This window comes from Pelobates fuscus, chromosome 3 (genome assembly GCF_036172605.1).
Source record: "Pelobates fuscus isolate aPelFus1 chromosome 3, aPelFus1.pri, whole genome shotgun sequence".
NCBI classification, from domain to species: domain Eukaryota; kingdom Metazoa; phylum Chordata; class Amphibia; order Anura; family Pelobatidae; genus Pelobates; species Pelobates fuscus.
Window position 1 is genome coordinate 76,178,071 of NC_086319.1, and position 25,294 is coordinate 76,203,364.

At 39.3% G+C, this 25,294-nt stretch overlaps 1 protein-coding gene across 2 annotated transcripts in view; it reads right to left on the minus strand.

Moving 5' to 3' along the window:
* Window positions 1–4,109: 4,109 nt before the first annotated feature.
* Window positions 4,110–25,294, minus strand: part of SCYL2 (SCY1 like pseudokinase 2) — a 45,052-nt gene continuing 23,867 nt past the window's right edge. The window contains exons 9-18 of one of the 2 annotated variants that reach the window (XM_063447235.1): window positions 24,116–24,292; window positions 22,645–22,767; window positions 21,247–21,360; window positions 19,477–19,609; window positions 18,052–18,170; window positions 11,966–12,066; window positions 10,046–10,109; window positions 7,688–7,780; window positions 6,026–6,145; window positions 4,110–5,237 (exon numbers count right to left, since the gene is read on the minus strand). In XM_063447235.1, the coding sequence (XP_063303305.1) occupies window positions 4,593–5,237; window positions 6,026–6,145; window positions 7,688–7,780; window positions 10,046–10,109; window positions 11,966–12,066; window positions 18,052–18,170; window positions 19,477–19,609; window positions 21,247–21,360; window positions 22,645–22,767; window positions 24,116–24,292 (1,689 nt within the window). In that variant the 3' untranslated portion in view covers window positions 4,110–4,592. Of the gene's footprint in view, window positions 5,238–6,025; window positions 6,146–7,687; window positions 7,781–10,045; window positions 10,110–11,965; window positions 12,067–18,051; window positions 18,171–19,476; window positions 19,610–21,246; window positions 21,361–22,644; window positions 22,768–24,103; window positions 24,293–25,294 lie in introns of both variants that reach the window. The other variant, XM_063447234.1, reaches the window with a different exon arrangement.

Consider the following 25,294-nt stretch of genomic DNA (forward strand, 5'->3'; position numbering starts at 1 on the left):
CCGTGCTAAAAAGTTTCTAAAATTTGTCCTGAGTTTTGGAAATGCCCAATGTTAACATGTTCTTAGCTTTTTTTGGAAAGTTATAGGGCTATAAGTACAAGTAGCACTTTGCTATTTCCAAACCATTTTTTTTTTTTTCCAAAATTAACGAAAATTGCAAAACTGATATCTGTCAGGAATCCATGAATAATCCTTCACATGTATATGTTTTTTAAAAGAAGACAACCTAAGGTATTGAACTTTTTTTTTACTATTTTCATGCATCCATTTTACCACCAATCTATGCCAAATGTAAAAAATAAATAAAAATGCAGCAGCTCCATCCACCCTGATCACATGGCCACAATAGCAGTCTATGGAGCTGCCAGCAGGGGGACTGTTTGAGCTGTCAGGCAGTCCCCCAGACTAAGAAGTGTGTAAAAAAAAAAAAATAAATTAAATGAATATATTATACATATAGTATATATGTATATTATAAAATAATTAACACATTTTATAATATATTATACTTATATAATGCATATATATGATTACATTATAAGTGTACTTTGGTATATATACACATACATCTCAAACTTATAATGTAATCATATATATGCATTATATGTATATTATAAAATGCCTTAATAAAAACTTTGACAAAACCTGTACATGGTGGGGAATTCATGTACGTGCGGGACAGCACAGCATACAGATGTGTATTTTATTGCAATAAATATTAACTATGATGACGTTCACAGTTAAAATGCCGTGCAGAATAACATTTCTTAATTTCTCCCCCTTTTTCAGATTTTATTCATAATAAATGTTTCATATATAAATATTTGATGGGAATTAAAAGCTTTGTTTCTCCTGAACAAAATGATATAAAATAAATGTGAGTAATGCTTTCCTATGGGCGGTTTGAATGCGCGCGCGGCTCTTGCCGTGCATGCGCATTCGGATCTGACGTCAGCAGGGGGTGGAGAGTTTCCCAGCACAGAGGGAGCCCAGTGCTGGAGAAAGGTAAGTGGCTGAAGGGGTTTTAACCCCTTCAGCCCCGTGGGAGGGGGGTGGACCTAATGACCCTATAGTGCCAGGAAAACGAGTTTGTTTTCCTGGCACTATAGTGGTCCTTTAAGGGGTTATAGAGAAAATGTCCCCAGATATATTACTCATGCACAGCCCCCTCCCCCTCTCACTCACACCCTAAACCCCACAGACAATATCTATCTCTCATAGTCACTCTCTCCCTTGACCTCATGGGCATGAAAACTTCCAGAAGCATTTTGGTAGTGCATGGAAGATGACACACTCCTCAGTCTACCTGGCCAATCTGCAATGGGTGATAGAAACCGGTTCGTGAGCATTCCCTGGAGTCGTACAGCTGTGTGTTGGGATGCATCTGTCAGAGCTGCCTGACCCTTCTCACTGCTTGGCAGAGACTTTATAGCACCTAATACAAGGCAGACCCCTCCTGCTTTTTGTGATTGGCCAATCAGCAGCAAGTGGGAAGATCTTTGTACTTCTAACTTTATATTTACTCTATGTGATATATAAGAATTTGAAATAAAGTATTTCTTTCAGGAAAGATATAATAATAATAAAACAACAAAATTAAGTGTCAAAAGTGCCACAATATACTATAATGTAAAGAGTCACTCAGAGTATTCTGGAAAGCACCCTCCAAAGAGAAAGCCTATTAGTTGTATAAAATGGAAAATACGTAAATTATCTTCGGGCTGATCCTTTTTTTTTTTTTCCCAGTGTTCATTTATTAACATTTTTCCTTATAAACAGTTTGTTCAAAATGCAATTACCAACAACAAAATGTTTAACAATAATTAGATTGCGCACACACAAACCTTCAAGATATGTTAAACAATATTTATGATTCACAGTTATATAGAAATTAAGGAATATTTATCAAGTTTTTAAACAGTTATGTAACAAATCCATTTACACCGTAAGGCCCCGTGGTCTAGAACATCAAATGGAACAACAGAGTGGAACAGACAGACAATACAGGTGATTTAATCTCAAGCAGACTACTTGATCGGTATATACAAAGAATCTAAAAATCCCCTGGGATAAACAGAATGTAGAGGCTGAAGATTTCAGGTGACCATATTGCTTATTTGGCCCTTCTGTGATAGTCTTGTAGCGTGCCATGAAAGGGGCACTTGCGTGTCTTAAGCTTTTATGATAAGAAGCCAGAAAATACTCGGAAGAAAACTAACAGTCCCTTTAATCAGTGAGAGGGCCGGTATTCCAAGTCAGATAATACGAGTCCTTGACAACATTGTTACTGAATTCGCAAAATTATAGGAAAGGCCCTCTGGAACACAATGGGTTAACAGCAATGCATTTTCCAAGAGGACAAAACCAGAACATACAAGGATGTGAAAGACAATAGATCATGCAATATAATGGTACTGTAATCTCTTTGGGACAAAGAAACAAAAAAAAAGTTTCAAACAAAAACCTAGTCTCGTGCTGGCCAGGCCAGTAACATGTTTAAATATCACAGATATTAGTAGAGAGAGAATAATGTATATAGAAACGTAGTAATAATCAGATACTGTATGCAGAATCGTTTATAGCAAGAGACAACCAATGGGTAGTTTAACAAGTGTTGCTAATATGTAGCTCCAATAATCCTCAGTGAGCATTTGGTTAGAGATGGGTTGACTAAGGATTAGAGGAATGGTCATTTTGCGAAAGCATGGAGAAATACCTGCTGGCCTATGCTACAGAGATATTTAATTTAATAAATAAAATGCTCAAAAAAAACCAAAAAAACACACTGATCATATTAATTCTTATCCAATTATTAATTTAATTGATCATATGTTGAGATTTTGTGTAATCTCCTAGATTACACATAGTAATGGAACACTGCATGGTGAATGTAAATCACTACATAATCTATATTTACTAAGAATAATCAAAAGGGTGTGTTGTTAAACTGTAAACTATCTACTACTCCTCGTAACAACGTGTTTTTACTATTTCGGTGGCAAAGGGCAAAGGAATAAAAAATGGGCTCATCTCAGGCCAGGCAAAGTAGATTAATAACTAAAAGGTGCACTGCAGCAATATCTGGGGTCTACGTTGGCCACTGCCCCCTTTTTGCAAATGTTTCCAGTGAATATCGTAAGCATTCTAACACCAAGCGGAATGTAAAATGTGCAAAAAAATGTGCTTAAGAACACAAGCAGCTTTAAGAACACAAGCATGTTCCTACAAATTACGTTATTTAAAAAAATAAATAAAATGAAGTCCGTTTAAAACCAAAATTCCTCGTTTACCTTATTCAATATACGTACTGGCTCATTCAATATTTTCAGAGAATTCAGAAAGACATAGGGAATGTAATCCTTAAAGTGAACGAACTGTTGCAAAAGTAAACGCTGTGTTTTAGAGCAACGATAAATGTTTGCTTAGGAAAGCATGGTAGCAATGGAAGGGTTCTAACTGGAGAAACGGATGTTTGTGACGGAACTAAAAAGTAAAGTCTATTCTTGTATGCGCTCCAATGCTGTTAAAATTCTAAAATGGGATGCACCGATCTTGAATTACCTGTTGCCTTTATTCTCTGCTACGAGATTTGTTTCTGACATCTTTCAATAAACATCAACTACAAAACTTGTAAAACCGGAAAGTAATAAAATCAATAATATTTTTTTTTGCCCTGAGGATACAGTCACAAAATGTTAGTAAAATGTACTAACCATGTGATTACCAATAACCGAGAAATTCTTACCCATAGCATATTTTAAAACGGTCATACATGACTAAGGCCTCTAGGCCGAAACGTTGTGTCTTTCTTTGTCCTTTTTGATCTCCAATAATTTTTTGCCTTCACCCTACACTTTGACGCCTGTGGAACTCTACTTCAAGCTTTAAAACTGGATGTCTTGAAAAAAAATAAAGTAAAAAATGATCCAGGTACTCAAGGATAACCAAATCTGCAGATTTATTGGAGCAAAAAAAATCAAATAAAAAAAAAAACAAGCTTTCTCTGTGTTTTTGCTCCAATACATCTGCATATTTGGTTATCATTGAGTACCTGGATCATTTTCTACTTCATAAATTGCAAAGTGAGGTTTGGCCTACCTCAGGTCCGGTTGCACCTTGTGGAATAAGGGAGCACTGTGTCCCTTGCACAATTGAACAGTGACGAAAAACAAAGTCTCTAAGCTAGCCAGATAATTATTCAGTACTTACCAAAACAGTTTTTTAAAATCACTATATGGGCCTCAGTCCCTGATTAGTAAACAATGGACATTTAACCATGCACATTTTAACTAGAACCTTGTTAAATGCAATACTGATAGTACCCCATTCCACTTAGCTGTAATATAGTTAAAGAGCTGCAAGGGATATTACATTCTTGTTTTGCTAAAATGTGACATGGCAAGGACGCAAATATTGCCATTTGTTGATTGTTGCCAGTAACTTACATACAGAGAAAATTCAATCAAAAAAATTCAACGAGAGAGGAGAACTGCAATTAAATAAACATTGTCACATCAACATTGGATGGTATCACTGTAAGACACAGAATGCAAGCTATTTCACCATTATTATAAAACAAGCTCAGGAAAAGTTTAGCCAAAAAGGTCTTTTAAGTCGTTGCTAGCAGAGGTGCTGCTTTTCATAGTGTTTGCAGGCTGAGCAAAGCTCTGTGGGTTGAAAAATGGGTTGGACTGGGTCCCAAAACCCGTTTGTCCCATCATTCCAGTTTGTGTTACTGGGCTGCTCACGGTTTGAGATCCTTGTGGTGATGTGAACTGATTAATCCATGGACTTTGCATTTGTTGAGACATTTGGTTCATACTCACTTTGGGTTTCTGAGGGCCAAAGAGCTGGTCCAGAGGGGACAAGTCGGCAGTGGGTTTGTTCTGTTGACTCTGGGGCAACATCCCGGGAGGACTACTTAATGCATTAAAGTTTGGCACGTTGGCAGGGGTAGCCATTGGAGTCATTTTGTTAATTCCGACAGAACCAGTGCCACTGAAGAAATTTTGGTTTTGATTACCAAGCCCCATGTTGAATCCAGTTGAGTGAATGCCAGAGTTAGAGTTTAGCCCATTTTGTACATTTCGGTTTGCACTCATGTTATCAATAGGTGCCTGAAATCCAATATTACTAGGCATGTTCGTAGCGGGAGGAAACCTGGATTTACTGCTACCACCTGAAAGGCTGTTCAACGAGGACATATTTTCCATCAATGTTTTTGTGAGATCCTTCGTCTGCAAAAATAATGCCGTAAAAGATTAGCAAAGTTTGTTCTTGCTATAAAGGCAGCTATTTCCAAAACACTGCTACATAGATCCATGGTTTGAGAATATTAATTAATATCCCCTTCTTTTTCAACACCCACATGTATTAGTTCCTAATGGTTAGCATAATATCATCTTTATTAGTTATATAGCTCCAATAATTTCTGAAATACTTTACAATTATACAGTGGGATATCCAGCAATATCTAACGGACATACAATAATAAATCAAACTAGCATATAGTAACAGTACCTGTTAAAGGGATGGTCCAAGTGCCAGAACCTCTGCAGATTACTGTAGAGATTACCGTGCTAAGCATCTTTGGGTACACCCACTCTGTTTTTGTCAAACCATTTTCAAGTGGTTTAACCCCAAGGGATTCCCCGGCACACAGAGCCTACATCTTCTACAGAAGTTGCTATAATGAGCTAGTACACATTCTCATTACATTGGTCCAAAATTGGTATGAGTGGCTGTGGGCACTGTTCATCAGGTATTTAAATAATTAAAAAAAATAAAAAAAAGTTTTTACTTTCATGCAGAGATTGATGAACGCAGGATATAAAATGCCCAACAAATAAAAAAGAACCCAAAAAGCTAACTAATATTATTTTTGTGGATTAGTCATATAGTTCAGATTAATGTTGCAGATCAGGAACACGGCCGCACTAAAAAAAACTATTCTTAGCCAAAACAGTATTTCTGTTGGCCATGTTTTTGGTTTGTTGGCTGATGCTGCGCATGTCTCCATCATTACCTGTTTGACAGCAGGGGCCGGTGTTACGGGATTAGGATTGAGTGGTGGTTGACTCTTCATTTTTTGCACTTGCTCCTGTTCTCTTGCGAGCTTTTGCTTTTCTTCAAGTGTCAGTGAAACCTTTTGAGAGCAAAAAAAAAAAAAGCAAACAAATCCGCCAAATTAATATGTATTGTAGTGTAATATCACCCATGCTTTGAGAATTATAGAACATTAGTGACAGTAAAATATGTCTTACAAAATACATTTGGTCACCATGTTGGTGTTGCAGAAAATGGTTCGACTCACCTCCAAATCTGCCCCCTGTTATTCTATAGCAGCCACTCAAGATTAATTGAGTATAAGATGACGACAACCACAATAAACGCTTGTGCGTCTGTCGCACTTGACCATAAATTAACCAATTCATGTGAAACAAACCCTCTTAAATAGTTTTAAACAGATCAATTTGCTCAGGGAAATAGTTAGGAAATCTAGATCCAAATCGCGAAGCAGACAAAAATGTTCATCCATTAAAAAAATTATTGAAAGGTTTGTTTCAAACAAAATCAATTAATTGTCAAACCAATTAATTTGTTTATGAACAAATGCATATGTATATTTAATATCAGCATCTTTATGCAGCAGATTCCTATAAGACATGCACCCTGAAATCTTTGTGCAGCACACCCCAATCTCAAGGTAAGCGCTTTTTGGTCCTGGATACCAGTTTAACAGGCACAGGTGGCTCCTCAATAGACTCCAATATTAAAACAGGAATCCTTTTATTTACAAAATATATTTAAAATGATCCTATAGTGCTAGGAAAACAAAGCAGTTTTCCTGGCACTATAGATTTCTAAGGTGAGCCCCTCCCTCGTGCGGTGCTGGGTCAGACTGCACCCACACTTGCATTAGGATTTCCCAATAGCAAAGCATTCAAAGCTTTTCTATGGGGAAACAAATCGGATGCTGGAGGTCCTCATGCAGAACGTGAGGACGTCCAGCATCAGATGACTGACCAAAGGTACGTTTCGATTCCAGAAGCCCTTTCTATGGAACTGCAATGTTTAACATTGAGTGCTAAAGGAACACGGCATGCAGACCACTTCAATGAGCGGAAGTGGTCTGGGTGCCTACTGTCTTCCTTTAATACTTATTATATAAAATATTTGTAATATTTTTTCTAAAATAGAGACTTTGTAAACTTGCAAGCTTAGCACTTTTTTAATAATCTAAACATAGATTACACTGGATAGTATTTACTGCAGAGCTAGTAACACTTAAACATGATAATATCAATAACATAAATATGTTTAAAAAGACAACAACAAAAAAGCACCATATCTGTAATGTTTTATGTGTAATTATTGCACACATGAAAAATGAAAATTCCACGTGTACTGAGAACGAATAGTTACAAAACAATAAACAGCGTAGTTATTACTGATACAGTGTTAAGAAACCAAAATATCCATGAGAACAACCTAAGAAACTTTTACAGGGGTAAAGTTGTATTAACTTACATTACTTGGTATCAATAAGTGCTTGGCGTGCAAATAACTCAAAAATTCACTTTTAAATCTAGAGTGTCTAACAATTATAAGAAAATTAAAAACGGAAACAATAGCTATATTAAACATTAACCATATTAGACTCTGTATAAACCATTAGGCTACTTACCTTTGCTTGAGGTTTGGGAACTCGTCCATTTTCTTGTTTATCAGGTAGCCCCGTCAGAAAATCTTGTCCCATGTCACTAAACACTTTGTCTGGCTGTTAAAGAACATATAATAATCAGATAACTGCCGAGAGTACATTGTACATTCAGTTATTAAAGGGTCACGTGTAATATATTTCATGTGATATATAGATATATATTTTTTAAATTTATTACACATCTATTGGTCCTGGAAACAGGAGTTTAAAAAAAGAAAACTATAAAGCAAAAAGCAGATTTTCTCACTCTTTGCCCACTGCCCATATACCAAGCTTCAGATCCTGGAGGTTAGCACCAGGTGATAAACAAATGCCCCTTCAAAATGCAGTTATATTGTCTTATGAATGCCTTAATGTGAGGTTATTAGGAGATTAATAGCAAGAAGGCTCCTGTTCTCTCAATCCTGGACAGAGGGTAAGTTTTTGTTTGTTTTATAATCACTGTGTTTTTTTTGGTCTTATTCCATCTTGTATTCATTTTATTGTTGTTGGTATGCTGTCATTTTATTTTATTTAAGCTACTCTTTTAGTATCAAGTTTTTGCTGATACTTTTTGGAATCAGAACAGTTTTTGGTATATGTTTTTTTATCTTACAATTCTTTAAATGAGAAAGAGGGTGTATGACTCACCATTGTTTCTTTAGTTACTGGTAATCGAAAGAAAAAACTAATGTTGTTACCAGTGCTTTTTGATTGCTACATTAACTTTGCTGATATACATAGATTGTTTATGTTGGATTTGTATATATTCGTTTCTCTTTCTCATGCACAAAACCAAAAATAAAAAAAATATATGACGTGATCCACATTACCCCGGAAGTAGTGTATCTACAGAAGTGCGGGTGCAGCTTAGTGGGTGAAGATCTGTGCACCAATTTACAGTTTTAAGGTTACTGGTTTATGAAGTCATCCATTAAAACCTTTAGTCACTCAATGATTGGGGTCAGGAAAGTGAACTTTGGGTAACTATATAGGTTTAAAAAAAAAAAAAGGTAGTCCACCACAGTTGGCCTCTTTATGTTCCAAGACAAGCAAATCTGTTTTCCCCATGTTCTTGGAATCCTCCTCAGAAGCAGGGTAAAAAGTCTACGCAATTAACAACTAGCTGGTTTCGGGTTACACAAGTCCAATGGCCATGACCTGCTAAAGATAGTGTGTCTCGCTCCTTCTTTTTCCACACTTTTCTATATCCCTCCTTACTTCCTCTTAATCTCTTCAGCTTTTAAAGCTATATTAAAATACTGGATGAAAATTCATAAAGCACTTAGGTCTGTCAGCCCACACACAAGTAGTAGCCACAACGCCACCACAAGAGACTGGTGGGCACGGAGACAACGGCAAACATAGGCCCCGCAAGACATCAGGGAACGCTGCCAAGTGGCAACAACCCGTACCCAGGTCATAGACCTCAGTCAATATAATTCCCCAATTACACTGCTGTCTATTTAGCAATATCATCAGGAGCAACTTGACAGGCACTATTTGCCCGGCGAGCCATTACTCACCCAGATGACATAACACCTATAAAGCTTCACATGTGTATTCGTAGGATTAACACGGTTACTGCACTCTGTATGTTTTTACTCTGTGTCCCAGATTACTGTTATTAACGAGAGCCGTATATACACTCTTTTCTACATACATTGAAAACTATGTATATTGTATATTACACATACAAACATAATAAAATACTAATTTAAAATACTGGATGATTTGGTACTACCGTGAGCGAACGTTTGATTAACCTGTTTTTGTGATAATGGCTTTCCACATAAATGAGGAGTGAGGAGGGGGGGTGGGGGAGGAAGGAATCGAGAAAATGGCTCTTCCTCTGACATGTATATATAAAGCGATTGGTTCAGAATGCTGCTTTTGTGTTTGTATCAAATATGCCGATTTCAGCTGCAGGACATAGGGCGGGGATTGTCTGCCTGGTACACGCAGCTCTTCAATGTATATGTACCCAAACATGGATTGTTCTAACCAACACAACCAATAATAGAGGTAAAGAACCCCAAAAAAAAAAAAAGAAAAGGTTAACCTCACTGTTGCTCAAACGTGCCAAACATTGCTTCTTAGACAATGTAAACAAACAATTTTTTTTAAAAAAGGAGGTGATATAGAGCACCTAGCAAGTTACATTTTATGCCAAAGTCTCATTTTTGCACATTTACAAAAGATCACCAGTGCATGTATCCTCCATCTCTATTGTAATAGCTAAATAGCTAGCATGCAATGCAACAGCTACTATAAATATATGAAGCCTCAATCACTCTACCTAGCAATGTGACAATTACACTAGATCTTTGCTTAGTTAATTACCTGGTTGCTCATTTTATTTGCCTGCTCTGAAGAGAGTTGTAGTTGATTTGTTATATCCAAAGACCTGGAAGATAAAACAAATCTAATTTAAAAACCCTTAAAGAATTTAACTTCAGAAAATGTATATTTTCATTGTATGTACTTCATTATTTGCAATCAATATGTAATGTGCAAGTAAATTAAGCTACATCAAATATAAAAGAACATGAAAGAGAAGAGAATAACTCGCTTTTTTCACCACTTTCAACTTTTTGTAGGAGTAACTTAATCTTGATCGGGCGACTTATCCTGCTTAAAATTAGTTTCCTTATCCATGATACTTTCCCATTTGTGTCTTACAGATACATGTTTTATTTCATTGCAAAATGGGTGTGTGGAACCTGCTATAGCCATTTACTCTCTACGGACAACTAAATAAATAACGGGGGTAAGAATGGCTAAGATTGCTCAATTGATCGCTACTGTATAGGAGACTGGCCTTTCTAAAATCATTAATGTGCAGGAAGGGAGATCATCTGAAAGAGGAAGCAGGGTGTACTGGGAAGCAGTGCTCAAAGCCAGTCACATTATAGGTAAGGTTCTATTATAGAAGGAATATAAAAATGGTGAGCCATCTAAAAACACTAACACAAGTACACAATTTGTACAATCAACACAACACTCTACTACATATCAAAAACATGTTCACAGATAAGTCAATCGTATACTTACTACGAACAAGATGCTCAAAATACTGGATCCAAGGACCCTATATATAAGTATCAACTGGGAATAGAATTGCTGAAAATAATAGTAATGAATATGAAAATAAAGATAATGTAGGTAAATAAGTTAAAAACAAATAATAATAATAATAATAATAATAAGTGGTCAGTAAATAAAGAAAATACAAGCCAAATGGCTAACCTCCTCTCCTAGTGTCTCCAAAAAATAGTCTCTACGGTTCTCAGTCTTAGACTTTAATGTGATACTAGTTTTGTCAATGTCTGAGATATGATATGAGCTATAAATCAAAATAGATATAATGGGAGACCTATGAGAATGCCTTAACCCTATGGTGTTCAAAGATACTTGGAACAGCGTGGCTATAATCAAAATATCATACAGCGTAGTGACACTTTTAGCTTGATTGCAAACTATTCAGTACATTACTACACTAGGCTGCTGGTTGGCTATTACGTTTTGATAATATTGACTATTCATTATCCAATGCCTAGTCATTTTGAATTGGTGCTTTGTCAACAACATGTATATATTTTGACATAGCTTTGAATCTTGCTAAATACTCCTATTCACCCTATTAAGGTGATTCATATACTCAGACCACTAAAAGTGGCGCTACGCTGTATGATATTTTGATTATAGCCACGCTGTTCCAAGTATCTCTGAACACCATAGGGTTAAGGCATTCTCCTAGGTCTCCCATTATATCTATTTTGATTTATAGCTCATATCATATCTCAGACATTGATAAAACTAGTATCACATTAAAGTCTAAGACTGAGAACCTTAGAGACTAATTTTTGGAGACACTAGGAGAGGAGGTTAGCCATTTGGCTTGTATTTTCTTTCTTTACTGACCACTTAATATTATTATTATTATTTGAACTTATTTACCTACATTATCTTTATTTTCATATTCATTACTATTATTTTCAGCAATTATATTTCCAGTTGATACTCAAATATAGGGTCCTTGGATCCAGTATTTTGAGCATCTTGTTCGTAGTTTCTAGATTTAGGGGTTATGCCCCATGACACCTCTGGAGTGTCTACTAAGGTGTTATCTTCTACTGGTTTAGTGGATTAGTCTGGTTCTAGACAACCACTACCAGCAGAAGTTGTTCTTTTTGTATATCAATTGTATACTTACAACCACAATCTTTTATTAAACAAATAAACCCCTACTAATTTACTCACTTTTGCTGTTCTTGCATGATATGAAGTTGCTCCAGTTTTGTTTTATGTTCTGCCTCTAACTTGTTCAACATCTCTTTAATCACGGACATGAAGGAATTAAACTATAAAAAAAAAAAAAAATAACTATATCATTCAATGCATTTCTGTTGCACAGTTTTAGCCTGATAATATAAAACGCAAGCCTGGGTATGGAAAGATAACAGACACTAGAGTAAGAAATCACTGTTAATAATATTCAATAAACTAGATGAACAGAACTGAAACGGGAAGTACAAATTCTACGCCCCAAAAAACGGTGATGGAAAAATTCTCCAAATTAACAAGCTGTATTTCTAGGCCTACAATCTGCAAATCCTTAGTCAATTCTCAAATAGTGATGTCCCGAACTGTTCGCCGGCGAATAGTTCCCAGCGAACATCGCTTGTTCGCGTTCGCCACGGACGGTGAACACATGCGCTGTTCGGTCCGCCCCCTATTCGTCATCATTGAGTAAACTTTGACCCTGGCCTGTACCTCACAGTCAGCAGACACATTCCAGCCATTCAGCAGCAGACCCTCCCTCCCAGACCCTCCCACCTCCTGGACAGCATCCATTTTACATTCATTGTGAAGCTGCATTCTTAGTGAGAGTAGGCACAGTTTAGCTGCTGCTGATTTGATAGGGAAATTGATAGCTAGGATAGTGTATTCAGTGTCCACTACAGTCCTGAAGGACTCATTTGATCTCTGCTGTAAGGACAGCACCCCAAAAAAACCCTTTTTAGGGCTAGAACGTCAGTCTGCTTTTTTTTTTCTGTGTAATGTAATTGCAGTTCCCTGCCTGCCTGCCAGCCAGCCTGTGTGTCAGGCTCACAGCATATACTGTGCCCACTTGCCCAGTGCCACCACTCATATCTGGTGAAACAATAGCTTGCATTTAACAAAAACAAAACTTTTTGGACTGTAATATAATAGCAGTCAGTTTCCTTCACGAGTGTGCGTTTCAGGGCCTGCCAGGGCACAGTGTCACACCAGTGCAACTCATATCTGGTGTAACAGTAGCTTGCACGCATAGTACCACTAATCGAAAAAAAAATTACAGGCAGAGGCAGGCCACCCCGCAGGGGCAGTCATGGTCGTGGTTCTGTGATTCCCTTTGGCCCTAGAATAATGCCCAGTGTTCAGAGGCCACGTACCCTGAACTTGAAAAGTTCTGAGGACATAGTTGACTGGCTAACACAGGACACCCAATCTTCTACAGCTTCCGCTCGGAACCTCGACGCACCATCCTCCTCCAGCTTAGCTTCGGGCACCTCTCAAGTTACCACTCGCCCGCCTGCCGCCACCACCAACACTAGCACCACAGCCGCTTCACTTGGTATGTCAGAGGAGTTATTTACACATCAGTTGGAAGAAATGAGTGATGCGCAACCATTATTGCCAGAGGATGTAGATAACAGGGATATGTCTCAGTCAGGCAGCATTACACATGTACGGTGTGATGATGATGATGATGTACCCACTGCTGCTTCCTTTGCTGAGTTGTCAGATACAAGTAAAGCGGTTGATGATGACGATGCGTCCATGGATGTCACGTGGGTGCCCGCTAGAAGAGAATAAGAACAGGGGAAAAGTTCAGATTGGGAGACAGAGAGGAGGAGGAGGAAACGAGTTGGAAGCAGGGGGAGGTCGTCGCAAGGAGCTAGTGGCACAGTCAGACAGCATGCATCAGCACCAGGGGTCAGCCAGACAGCACGCCAATCAACGCATTCTGTTGCCACCACCAGAATGCCGTCATTGCAGAGCTCAGCAGTGTGGCATTTTTTTTGTGTGTCTGCATCTGACAACAGCGATGCCATTTGCAACCTGTGCCAAAAGAAACTGAGTTGTGGGAAGTCCAACACCCACCTAAGTACAACTGCTTTGCGAAGGCACATGATCGCACATCACAAACGCCTATGGGATTAACACATGAGTACAAGCAGCACACAAACTCAAAGCCGCCATCCTCCTCCTGGTCCAGCATCTTCAGCCACGTTAACCACTGCTGTCCTCCTTGCCCCTCTCAACCATCCGCCCCTCCGTCTCTCGCCTTGAGCAGTTCCTGCTCATCTGCCCACAGTCAGGTGTCTGTCAAGGACATGTTTGAGCGTAAGAAGCCAATGTCAGAAAGTCACCCCCTTGCCCAGCGTCTGACAGCTGGCTTGTCTGAACTCTTAGCTTGCCAGCTTTTACCATACAAGCTGGTGGAGTCTGAGGCGTTCAAAAAATTTGTAGCTATTGGGACACCGCATTGGAAGGTACGCGGACGAAATTTCTTTGCACAAAAGGCAATCCCCAACCTGTACTCGATTGTGCAAAAGGAAGTAATGGCATGTCAGGCACACAGTGTTGGGGCAAGGGTCCATCTGACCACTGATACCTGGTCTGCAAAGCATGGTGAGGGCAGGTATATCACCTACACTGCGCATTGGGTAAAACTGCTGACGGCTGCCAAGCATGGAATGCGTGGCTCTGCAGAGGAGTTGGTGACACCACCACGACTTGCAGGCAGGCCTGCTGCCACCTCCTCTACTCCTCCTACTCCATCCTCTTCCGTAACCTCCTCGGCTGAGTCCTCTTCTGCGGCTGCGTCTTGCTTCACATCAACGGCAGCCCCCCCCCAGCTCCCCAGGTACTGTTCCACATCCTGGATACGGCAGTGTCACGCAGTCTTGGGATTGACTTGCCTGAAAGCAGAGAGTCACACCGGACCAGCACTCCTGTCCGCCCTGAACGCACAGGTGGATCAGTGGCTGACTCCGCACCAACTGGAGATCTGTAAAGTGGTTTGTGACAAGGGAAGAAATTTGTTGGCGGCATTGCATTTGGGCAAGTTGACACATGTGCCGTGCATGGCACGTGTGTGTAATCTGATCGTACAACGCTTTGTGCATAAGTACCCAGGCTTACATGACGTCCTTAAGCAGGCCAGGAAGGTGTGTGGCCATTTCAGGCGTTCCTACACGGCCATGGCGCACTTTTCCGATATCCAGCGGCGAAACAACATGCCAGTGAGGCGCTTGATTTGCGACAGTCCGACACGTTGGAATTCAACACTCCTAATGTTCGACCGCCTGCTCCAACAAGAAAAGGCCGTTAACGAGTATTTGTATGACCGGGGTGCTAGGACAGCTTCTGCGGAGCTGGGAATTTTTTTGCCACGTTACTGGATGCTCATGCACAATGCCTGTAGGCTCATGCGTCCTTTTAAGGAGGTGACAAACCTAGTCAGTCGCACCGAAGGCACCATCAGCGACATCATACCATTTGTTTTCTTCCTGGAGCGTGCCCTGCGAAGAGTGCTGGATCAGGCTGTAGATGAGCGTGAAGAGGAAGAGTTGTGGTCACCATCACCACCAGAAACAGCCTTATCAGCATCGCTTGCTGGACCTGCGGCAACGCTGGAAGAGGATTGTGAGGAAGAGGAGTCAGAGGAGGAATGTGGCTTTGAGGAGGAGGAAGACCAACCACAAAAGGCATCCCAGGGTGCTCGTTGTCACCTATCTGGTACCCGTGGTGTTGTACGTGGCTGGGGGGAAGAACATACCTTCAGAGAGATCACTGAGGACGAGGAACAGGACATAAGTAGCTTGGCATCCAACCTTGTGCAAATGGGGTCTTTCATGCTGTCGTGCCTGTTGAGGGACCCTCGTATAAAAAGGCTGAAAGAGAACGACCTGTACTGGGTGTCCACGCTACTAGACCCCCGGTATAAGCAGAAAGTGCCTGAAATGTTACCGAATTACCGCAAGTCGGAAAGGATGCAGCAGTTCCAAAATCAATTAAAAAGTATGCTTTACACAGCGTATAAGGGTGATGTCACAGCACAACGGGAATCTAACAGGGGAAGAGGTGAAAGTAATCCTCTTCCTCCCACGATCACACCGGCAAGGACAGGACGCTTTACAGACGTGTTGTTGATGGAGGACATGATGAGCTTTTTAAGTCCTACGCATCGCCACAGCCCTTCGGGGTCCACCCTCAGAGAACGACTCGACCGACAGGTAGCAGACTACCTCGCCTTAACTGCAGATATCAACATTCTGAGGAGCGATGAAGCCCTTGACTACTGGGTGTGCAGGCTTGACCTGTGGCCTGAGCTATCCCAATTTGCGATAGAACTTCTGGCCTGCCCCGCTTCAAGTGTCCTGTCAGAAAGGACCTTCAGTGCAGCAGGAGGTATTGTCACTGAGAAGAGAAGTCGCCTCGGTCAATAAAAGTCTAGATTACCTCACCTTTATTAAGATGAATGAGGGATTGATCCCGAAGGGACTGACAGTGGGCGATACATTCAACTTAAAAAGGCCTGATGAGGGGGACTACTTAACACACCACTCCTATCTGGTGGCACATTAGATTGCACGCGCAGTGCCCCAAATTTGAAGTAGGAGGACCGACCAAGCATGTTTTTCCATCTCCCGCTTCCTAAAATCGATGCCTTATATACACGTCCCCTGATAGGGGACGTAACAGGGATTAAACTGATAGGAATAGTACTACACACCTTATAATAACAGAGAGAGGCAACGCAGAGAGAGGAGTCTGAAGAAGAGGAGTCAGAGGAGGAAGGTGGCTTTGAGGAGGTGGAAGACCAAACACAGCAGGCGTCCCAAGGGGCTTGTTGTCACCTTTCGGGGACCCTTGGTGTTGTAAGTGGCTGGGTGGAGGAAGAGACCTTCAATGACATCAGTGAGGACAAGGAACGGGACATGGCTAGCTTGGTATCCAACCTTGTGCAAATGGGGAGTTTGCGGTTGTGCAAATGGACTGTTTGCGGTGCGTTAAACGGGGAGTTTAGTCTGTCACTGTGAAGCGGGCGTAACCCTTACACTACCCGATCGATACAAGATCATACCTGATGTTTTAAAGCAGGTTATTCCAAACAATTTAGGAATGTTAGGTGATTTATGCCCTTTATGGATTAAAACCAGACTCTGCATCAACTATGCAATTTTCCATGGGAGTTTTGCCATGGATCCCCCCTCCGGCATGCCACAGTCCAGGTGTTAGTCCCCTTGAAACAACTTTTCCATCACTATTGTGGCCAGAAAGAGTCCCTGTGGGTTTTAAAATTCGCCTGCCAATTGAAGTCTATGGTGGTCCGTCCGTTGGCAAACATTTGGTGAAGTTCGCGTTCGCGAACCGAACATTTTATGTTCGCGACATCACTATTCTCAAACATTCCTGCTTTGGTGAATAACTAACAGCACTTAAAGAGTAATACATGTAATTACAGATTAATATATAAAACTTCTCGCACCATTGCCAACACCTTAATTAGGAACTTAACTGTATGCATCTATTAGAGGTGTCGCACATTTAATGAAGTTAAAATAAACTAAAACAAAGCGCTGTCCACTGTATATTAGAGTAGACTAAAGTATTTTTAACGCTATACTGCAAAGCTAAATTAACATTGGTCACTGGAACATATTTTTCGGGCTGGCTGTGTATCCACAAAAACTTCCATGATACTAGCAACAATAGCAGTCACTGTTATAGTGAAAAAACATGGCATAATTGTCATTTTCAAAGCTTTATCGATATGGGCACAATGCACTCTTTATCTCTGATCCAGGAATACAGGGGAGATGCAGTCTGTGAATCTCTAACAAGCAGCATACACAGATACTTAGAACTAGTCTTGGTAGTAAGCTTTCAGACCTACCAACCCTTCAATACTAAGAATGGACAACTAATAACTCTTCATCTGCTGAATTCTCAAGCTTATTTTAGCTCCATTTGTGCCATTATTGAGAGATGAAAAACTGATCCCACCAAGGAGCCAATGTTTGGATTACTCTTTTACCTACCCTACGGAATTTGAGAACAAAGCAAAACACAGTGCATCACTATTAAAGTTGACCACCAATAACAAACCCAGTTATTAATCTGTATAATTTGGTCATTTAAAAACTACACAGCTGTACTGAAAGTGGCATAAAAGATGAATACAAAAATGACAGACACACCTCTTTCATAAATGTATGGTAAAACTGTACAGGCATTTCATCCTAACCAGCTTTAATATTATAAAAACATGATCTTCAAAGAAGTGTACTTACCTGGTTGAGGTTAAGGTTATTATCAATACTAAGTGGAATTAAGTGAGGCAACACTTTTCCAGCCAGTTGCTCTTTGGTAACACCAAGCTTTTTATGAGTAAATGTGCACTTGTATATACCTGTCAAATGAAATAAATATACCTTAGAATAGAAATAAAACTGGTTTGTTTTTGCAAAAACACATGATGTTTATGCAAGATAGATATACATATGTGTGTATAATATATAAAGAGAAATCAACAGGAACAAGCAATTTAGGATGAGCATAGTTTGTAAAAAAAATTATTTTTTTTAAATCAATATACATTATTTAAAAAATTTATATATTATTAAAGGGACACTATAATCACCAAAACAACTTCAGGTTAATGAAGCAGTTTTGGTGTATAGATCATGCCCCTGCAGCCTTGTTGCTCAATTCTCTGCATTTAGGACTTAAATCACTTTTGTTTCTGTTTATAAAGCCATAGGAACAACCCCCTCCATGTGACTTGCACAGCTTTCCTAAACACTCCCTGTAAAGAGTCATCTAAGAGTCACTTCCTTTATTGCGAATTCTGTTTAGATTTTTTTTTATCTCCTGCATTGTTAATAGCTTGCTATACCCTGCAGGAGCCTCATGTGTGTGATTAACCTTCTATTAAACAGGGCGGGAGATAAAAGTAAGTTAACATCTGATTGAATGTGAAACAATTTTTTCCCGCTGCAGGCTGTGTGAGTCACAGCTAAGGGATGTGTGGCTATGGCTGCATTAAACAAAGTGATTTAACTCATAAATGGCAGAGAATTGAGCAATAAGACTGCAGGGTCATTATCTATACACTAAAACTGCTTCATTACGTTAAAGTTGCTTTAGTGACCATAGTGTCCCTTTAAGTTTCAATAAATTTAATGAACGTTTAAAAAACAAAAAAGGGAAAATTAGATGACAGTTGTCCTTAAGTCTGCTCTAGCAAAATTTCTAACATTATGCAATGGGCAGGACGCTTTAAAAGGCGGACCTGCATATTGTCATGTCTTCTAGGGCAGGATGTTTAGCATCAGTTAGGCGGCCAAAAGTCACCTAATGTCACAGCAGCGCCTCAAATGGCTGTCTAGATGTGGAGTTATCCCTGCAAGGTCATTATTGCAGTTTATTAATAACTTCAATAAATATAATTGCAGGGTTAAACTGACAGGGGCACAGCATCCAGAACACTTCAATTAGCTGAAGTAGTCTGGGTGCCTATAGTGTCCCTTTAAGGGGACACTGGCACGTGGGACATCTTTAAACTTCACCAGCTGTAACCACTGCATGCACTCGTACTCATACCAGCTCTCTCTCCCTCTCTCATTCACTCACTCTGCAGTGTCGTTGGTAGTGAGGTAAACAAAAGTAAACGGAAAACATTATTTGCATTGATAACAAATTAAAAGATCTTATACCTAAAATTCCCATAAGGACTGCAGGTTCTCTTGATGGAATCTGTTGCAAAAAAGGCAGAAGCTCATCTAGAACATACCACTTGTCTAGATATTCCAAAATCTTTCCTAAGCATACCAATGAATTTACCCGCACCTATTGAACAGGAAAAAGTTATTTAAAATTATTTTAAGGATAAGCAAAACAAGGTCACAATTTAAAATACTCAGTTTATGTCACTTGAGAAATCACAACATGATGTAATTCGACACTAAATAATTTCTTCCAAAGGCCACCTAAATAATACTAGTTTTCAAAACCCTATACTTAACTTACAAATATGTGTTTTTTTCATATTTGTTTTATTTGCATGTAAACATTTAATTTGATCAGTTTGTAATTATATATAGTTTTGAATCAGTCACATGGTTTAGTTTTTACTATTTCTTTCTGTAGTAGAAGTGAAAATGAAAGGAAATGTATAGTTTTAGGCTTCACACTTAACCAGGCAGGAGGTGTGCAACAAAACTATCCCCCCCACCTAACCTTCCAATGCGCAGTCACTGTTTGGAGACTGCATTGTCATATTTGGTGGATAATAGGTTCACTTGAAAAAGGGAGAATATACACCATGCGCTAAGTACACAGTGCTTAAAGGACCACTCTAGTGCCAGGAAAACATACTCGTTTTCCTGGCACTAGAGTACCCTGAGGGTGCCCCCACCCTCAGGGACCCCCTCCCGCCGGGCTCTGGAGAGAGGAAGGGGTTAAACTTACCTCTTTTTCCAGCGCCGGGCGGGGAGCTTTCCTCCTCCTCTCCATCTTGATCGCGTCGTCATCGGCTGAATGCGCATGCGCGGCAGGAGCCGCGCTCGCATAAAGCCGGTCGCATAGGAAAGCATTTACAATGCTTTCCTATGGACGCTTGCGTGCTCTCACTGTGATTTTCACAGTGAGAAGCACGCAAGCGCCTCTAGCGGCTGTCAATGAGACAGCCACTAGAGGATTTGGAGGCTGGATTTAACCCTCATTATAAACATAGCAGTTTCTCTGAAACTGCTATGTTTATAAAAAAAAAGGGTTAATCCTAGAGGTACCTGGCAGTCGTCTGGGTGCCTAGAGTGGTCCTTTAATGCACCCTTTGTGCTTTGTGGACATGCCGAAAGCACAATAGAGAAGGCTCTCTCCCTCTTACCTCCCTGCATTAATGGTTCAAAGTTCTGCCAATACCAAAAGACAGCCGAATTCATTAGTGATCTGGTCTGTGTATAAATAGAAAAAATCCCAGGCACTCACTGCGATTGTCTCCAGGCAGATTTATTGCAACGTTTCGACCTGTTAAGGTTTTTATCAAGCTGGTCTGTGTATAAACTGAAAGTTGGTAATGCAGTTCTAATCATCCTATGTGATAACTGAACTGCGGACAAGGAAAAAATGCTAATTATCTTATAACTAGTTAACCCCCACTCTGCTGGACAGAGTTTTATGGGATAAGATCACTACCCATAGACTAAAATTAGAGATTGGAGTGTTTCATTCTGGTGTGGGAAGCACTTAACATTGCATTCAGGGACAATGCAGGTAAGTAACTTTTCTTTTAATCTCTGAAATATTGCAGCAATATTTTAAATACTTTATCTGTACAACGCAATAAAATATTACAAGGTAAGTTTTTAACTAGACAATCCATTAAAAGCATCATGGTAAAATGATTACATGGCTTTTAAAGGGAGAGAGAGGGGTAAAGAAGCACATACAAAAAAAATAAATAAAAAATAAACACACATACTTACAGCGAGAGATGATGTTTGCAAACAAGCATTCTTAATCCTTGGTATCAAAGAGTTTTTCATGGACGGATAATCTATCAGGTTTGCAAATGTGGGGATTATGTTTAGGCACAGCTCCTAAAACAATTAAACCATAGTTTTGTATTTAGAAGACATCCAATGGTTCTAGCAAAATGTAAAACCACTATTAAAAAAAAAAAAGACAACATTTTAAAATATCCAAATAGTATCAGACATATTAGTTGCAATTCTCATCATATCAATCCAAATCCAACGCTATTTGGTCAATCAAACATGTTACATTTACATCTTGTCATAGGAACAGCAAAGCTAAAGTCAAGTTAGCCGAAAAGAATCCTCCAACTATTTTAGTACACCTCTGGCATTGTCATTAGCAGCTTAGTATTAGAGTTATGCACCTGCTAATGATAATTCAGTACATAAAAAGTGTCATCACCTAGCCAGCCCTCGGGAGGTCCCTCCACCTGCAGTGAGGTAAGTAACGTCACCAAAGAAGGATAGGGTTGCAGGGAGAACTTGGTCTCATTGCAGGATCTTTGGTAAATGTATTCTTTAATTTTTTGTGCACTGTCCTCCAAGGCATCACCAACTTTTGTCAGTAATCAAAGAGTAGATTTGGTAAAGGATCCTTGCCTGTTATGTCATATGTCAGCTCACTAGACCACAATCCAGTGAAGGGAGGAGATCTCCTCCGGTGTCAGAGAACAGTAGACAAAGAATAATTTAACAAGTGTTGCACACCACTTTTAAAATATGTGCTGGAAGGCAGGCCCCTTGAGTGTACGGAACAAAAGATCAAGTGGATGTTAACAAAATCTTTCCATAAAGGATGGCATGCTAGGGAATAGAAAATTTTAGGCCAAAATGGTATTAATAATAAAGTTGGCCAACTCTGGTAATTTTCCATCTGGGATAGTTTGGATTAACATTTGTAATTCTCTTGTCAACTCTTCAAAATTCCTGCTTTGATAAATATACCATGGTTCATTGCAAGGTTATTGCGTGCATGCAATCAAACTGTAGGTTTAGGTTAGTACAGGGCCCTTGTGAGAGGGATTCATGTCTTCTGTAACAATTATTAACCTGTGCCATTATGTAGCAAGCAGATTATTTCACCTAAACTGTGAAAGAAATATACAGAGGACAAAACAATGTATTAAGAATATTAACACCTGGATAGGTTAACTTTCAAAGAAATTATAAATGTTTGTCACGATTACAATAGTAGCTTTTACTACTGCTCCATAAACATTACCAAATATATTTGGAAACATTAAAAAAAATGAAGTTTAATATATTAATGCATATAAAAAATTCTTAATTAATATAAGTGTGATACTATGTCATTAGCGCAAACGATATAAATAGAGAATGTCATACCTGGATCTGAATTGATGGGGCCTCCAGAGCCCTGTAAACCATAGGTAATACGGAATTCTTGATTTCATCTGGTGGGGTCTTGGTGAGAAGAAGATCCATTTTTTGTAGAAATATTAAAAGAATCTGAAAGTGAAGGATGTCACGTAATTAAGCATTATGCACAACATTTCAAATGATTTAAAAACAAATGTAAAAACATCAACACTGTAGGAAAGTACAATCACACTCACTTACCATGTTGCTAGCCTGAATGCATGGAATTAAAAGAGTAAGGACATTAATAACAACTAGTGTTTCAAATAAAGATTTTATAATTCAGAAACAATAAGCAAGAAAACAAGTGTCCTGGCTATTAACTAGCCACTCAAAGTATCATAACAAGTTATGCTCATTGCATAGGATACAAGGAGGTCCCCTGTCTCGGTCTCCTTGCATAGAGCTGCAAAGAAAAGCAGCTATAAACCTGCTCCTTTTCCTGGTGATGTGAAAGATGGAATAAGCTTACCGCCTGGTGTGAAGAGATTAACGACAGCTAAATCTCTATATTTCCAATGGTTCTTGTTCAACCCCTGTCCCTATGTTTTACTGGCTAACTTCTACTACCTGTCACTACTTGCCACACAAGTCACTAATATGAGAGTGGTTGGTATCTGTAGCCATTATTGCAAAGATTTAGCAACAAGGTCTCAAATCTGGTGCAGTTTCCGATGTTCCCTATGCAGACAGCTATAGACGTGGTTGTGCTTGTGACATTCAATGACCTCAGTGAACTCTCTAATCAATATGATAGCAGCCAGGGTATGCCTGCAAAATGCATATCAGATTTATTAGTTGAACTGCCTATTTAAAATACCCATATGAAACAGGGGCTTTTGGAATAGGATCAGATCACATATCCTCAAATGAGAGGCTCCTGATTAGTGGAGTATCTTCCCAGTCTAGAAAGGGCTCTCTGTTGTTGCTGCTTAGCTATGGGTAAGCTGAAAGAACGTTTATTAAATTGTTTTTTGCCAGCATATACAAACGGTTAAAAAAATATGGCATGTGGCAGACTAAACAAATACTGAAAAATGTCAGCATCTTCTTGGTAGGGGGAGTATATATATCAAAAATACCAGAGTATTGCAGTATGCAATGTTACCTTTTTTATTGGACTAACATAATATTTCAAAGGCAAGCTTTCGAGAGTTCCCTCTCTTCCTCAGGTCTGAAGTGATATATATATTACATTCTGAACAATTGGCAATATTGTTTTAATATTGACCAAGGGGGTAAATATTAACTCTGTCTTAATGTTTTAATCTTGACATAAACCCTGTCTTCACTAACATTTTCTGTTCTCTAACAGGAAAGTACTAGCAGAGCTGATCATGTATAACAGATTGGATGGGCATTGAAAAATTGTATTTTAGTGCCTACTGCTTTAACTGCTGGAGTGGGAGAAGCAGTCTGGAATCACAAGCAAACAAACCTGCACAGGTTCTTGCTGCCGGAATACAGGTCCCAGATCAGGTAGAATAAGCTTCACATACTCCTCTTTCGTGCACTCCTCCGCAATCAGGAGAACATTGGGAAGAACAAATGGCACCATATCAGGGTTTACAAATTCAGACGTCAATGATGGTAAAATCCGCTGCACAACAACACGCTAAAAACACAAGCAACATAGATCAATTTAGACATCCTGCTGCCAACATATGGCTGAAAGGCAGATAATATATAAAATACAATTTTAAAAACAGGACTAGTACTCAAATGGGCCTTCTAAGCACAATAACTACTTGGGTTCTGTCCCCTGTTTAACTGTCAAACCGTTTTCACACAGTTTGCAAAAAAGAAAAGAAAATAAGGCTTTCCTGGCACCCAAAGCCCGTCCTTCTGTTCCCTTTTCTGCACAGATAATATCAAAGTTCAAATTTATATTTATACAAAGATATCAGACCGTGGAGAGCAAAAATAGATAATGGGTTAGCCCAGGGTTCTGAGTAGATCATTGCTGTCAAAGACTGGGTGCCTTTCAATGCTATTTGAGTAGCAGCAGAGGAATCTTTTTTGCCAAACTGCTCAAAAGTGGTATGACAAAAACTACACAAGAAGGCACCCCCCAAAAAAAACCTTGTATGATAAGCACTACAATATGCTGTAGGAGTTATGATGCTTAGAGTGGCCCTTTAGTTTGGGACATATTCTTGTTCAGGGGGAGTAGAATGTTCTGTATGCCACTGGGCTATCTTTTCACTGTCAGGGTAAGTAGAAAAACTATTCAGTGTCTTAACTCGGATCTGGATTTATTTTTTTTAATTTACATTTTTTAAAGAGGCCATTTAATGTGTCTGACAGGGTATTTCAAAACAGTTGAATTAAGTCTCCCATAATGCTTTGATGATTTTAGAATGTGTGTGACCATGTTTTACTTTTTCTATAACCTGCCAGCACCAAATCCATAATTTACCAAAATTTATGAGATTTTAGCTATCGTGTTTTCTCGGTGGACGGCACTTTGGGAAACACTGCTGGCAAGGCAAGTTCAATTTGACTTTACAAAAAGCATCATGGGAAAAGTTTGGCCTGCCTGTGATACAAAATGATATACAAAACAGATCTCCAGATATTGAATGGCAAAGCATCATGCAATTGTTTTAAAACATCG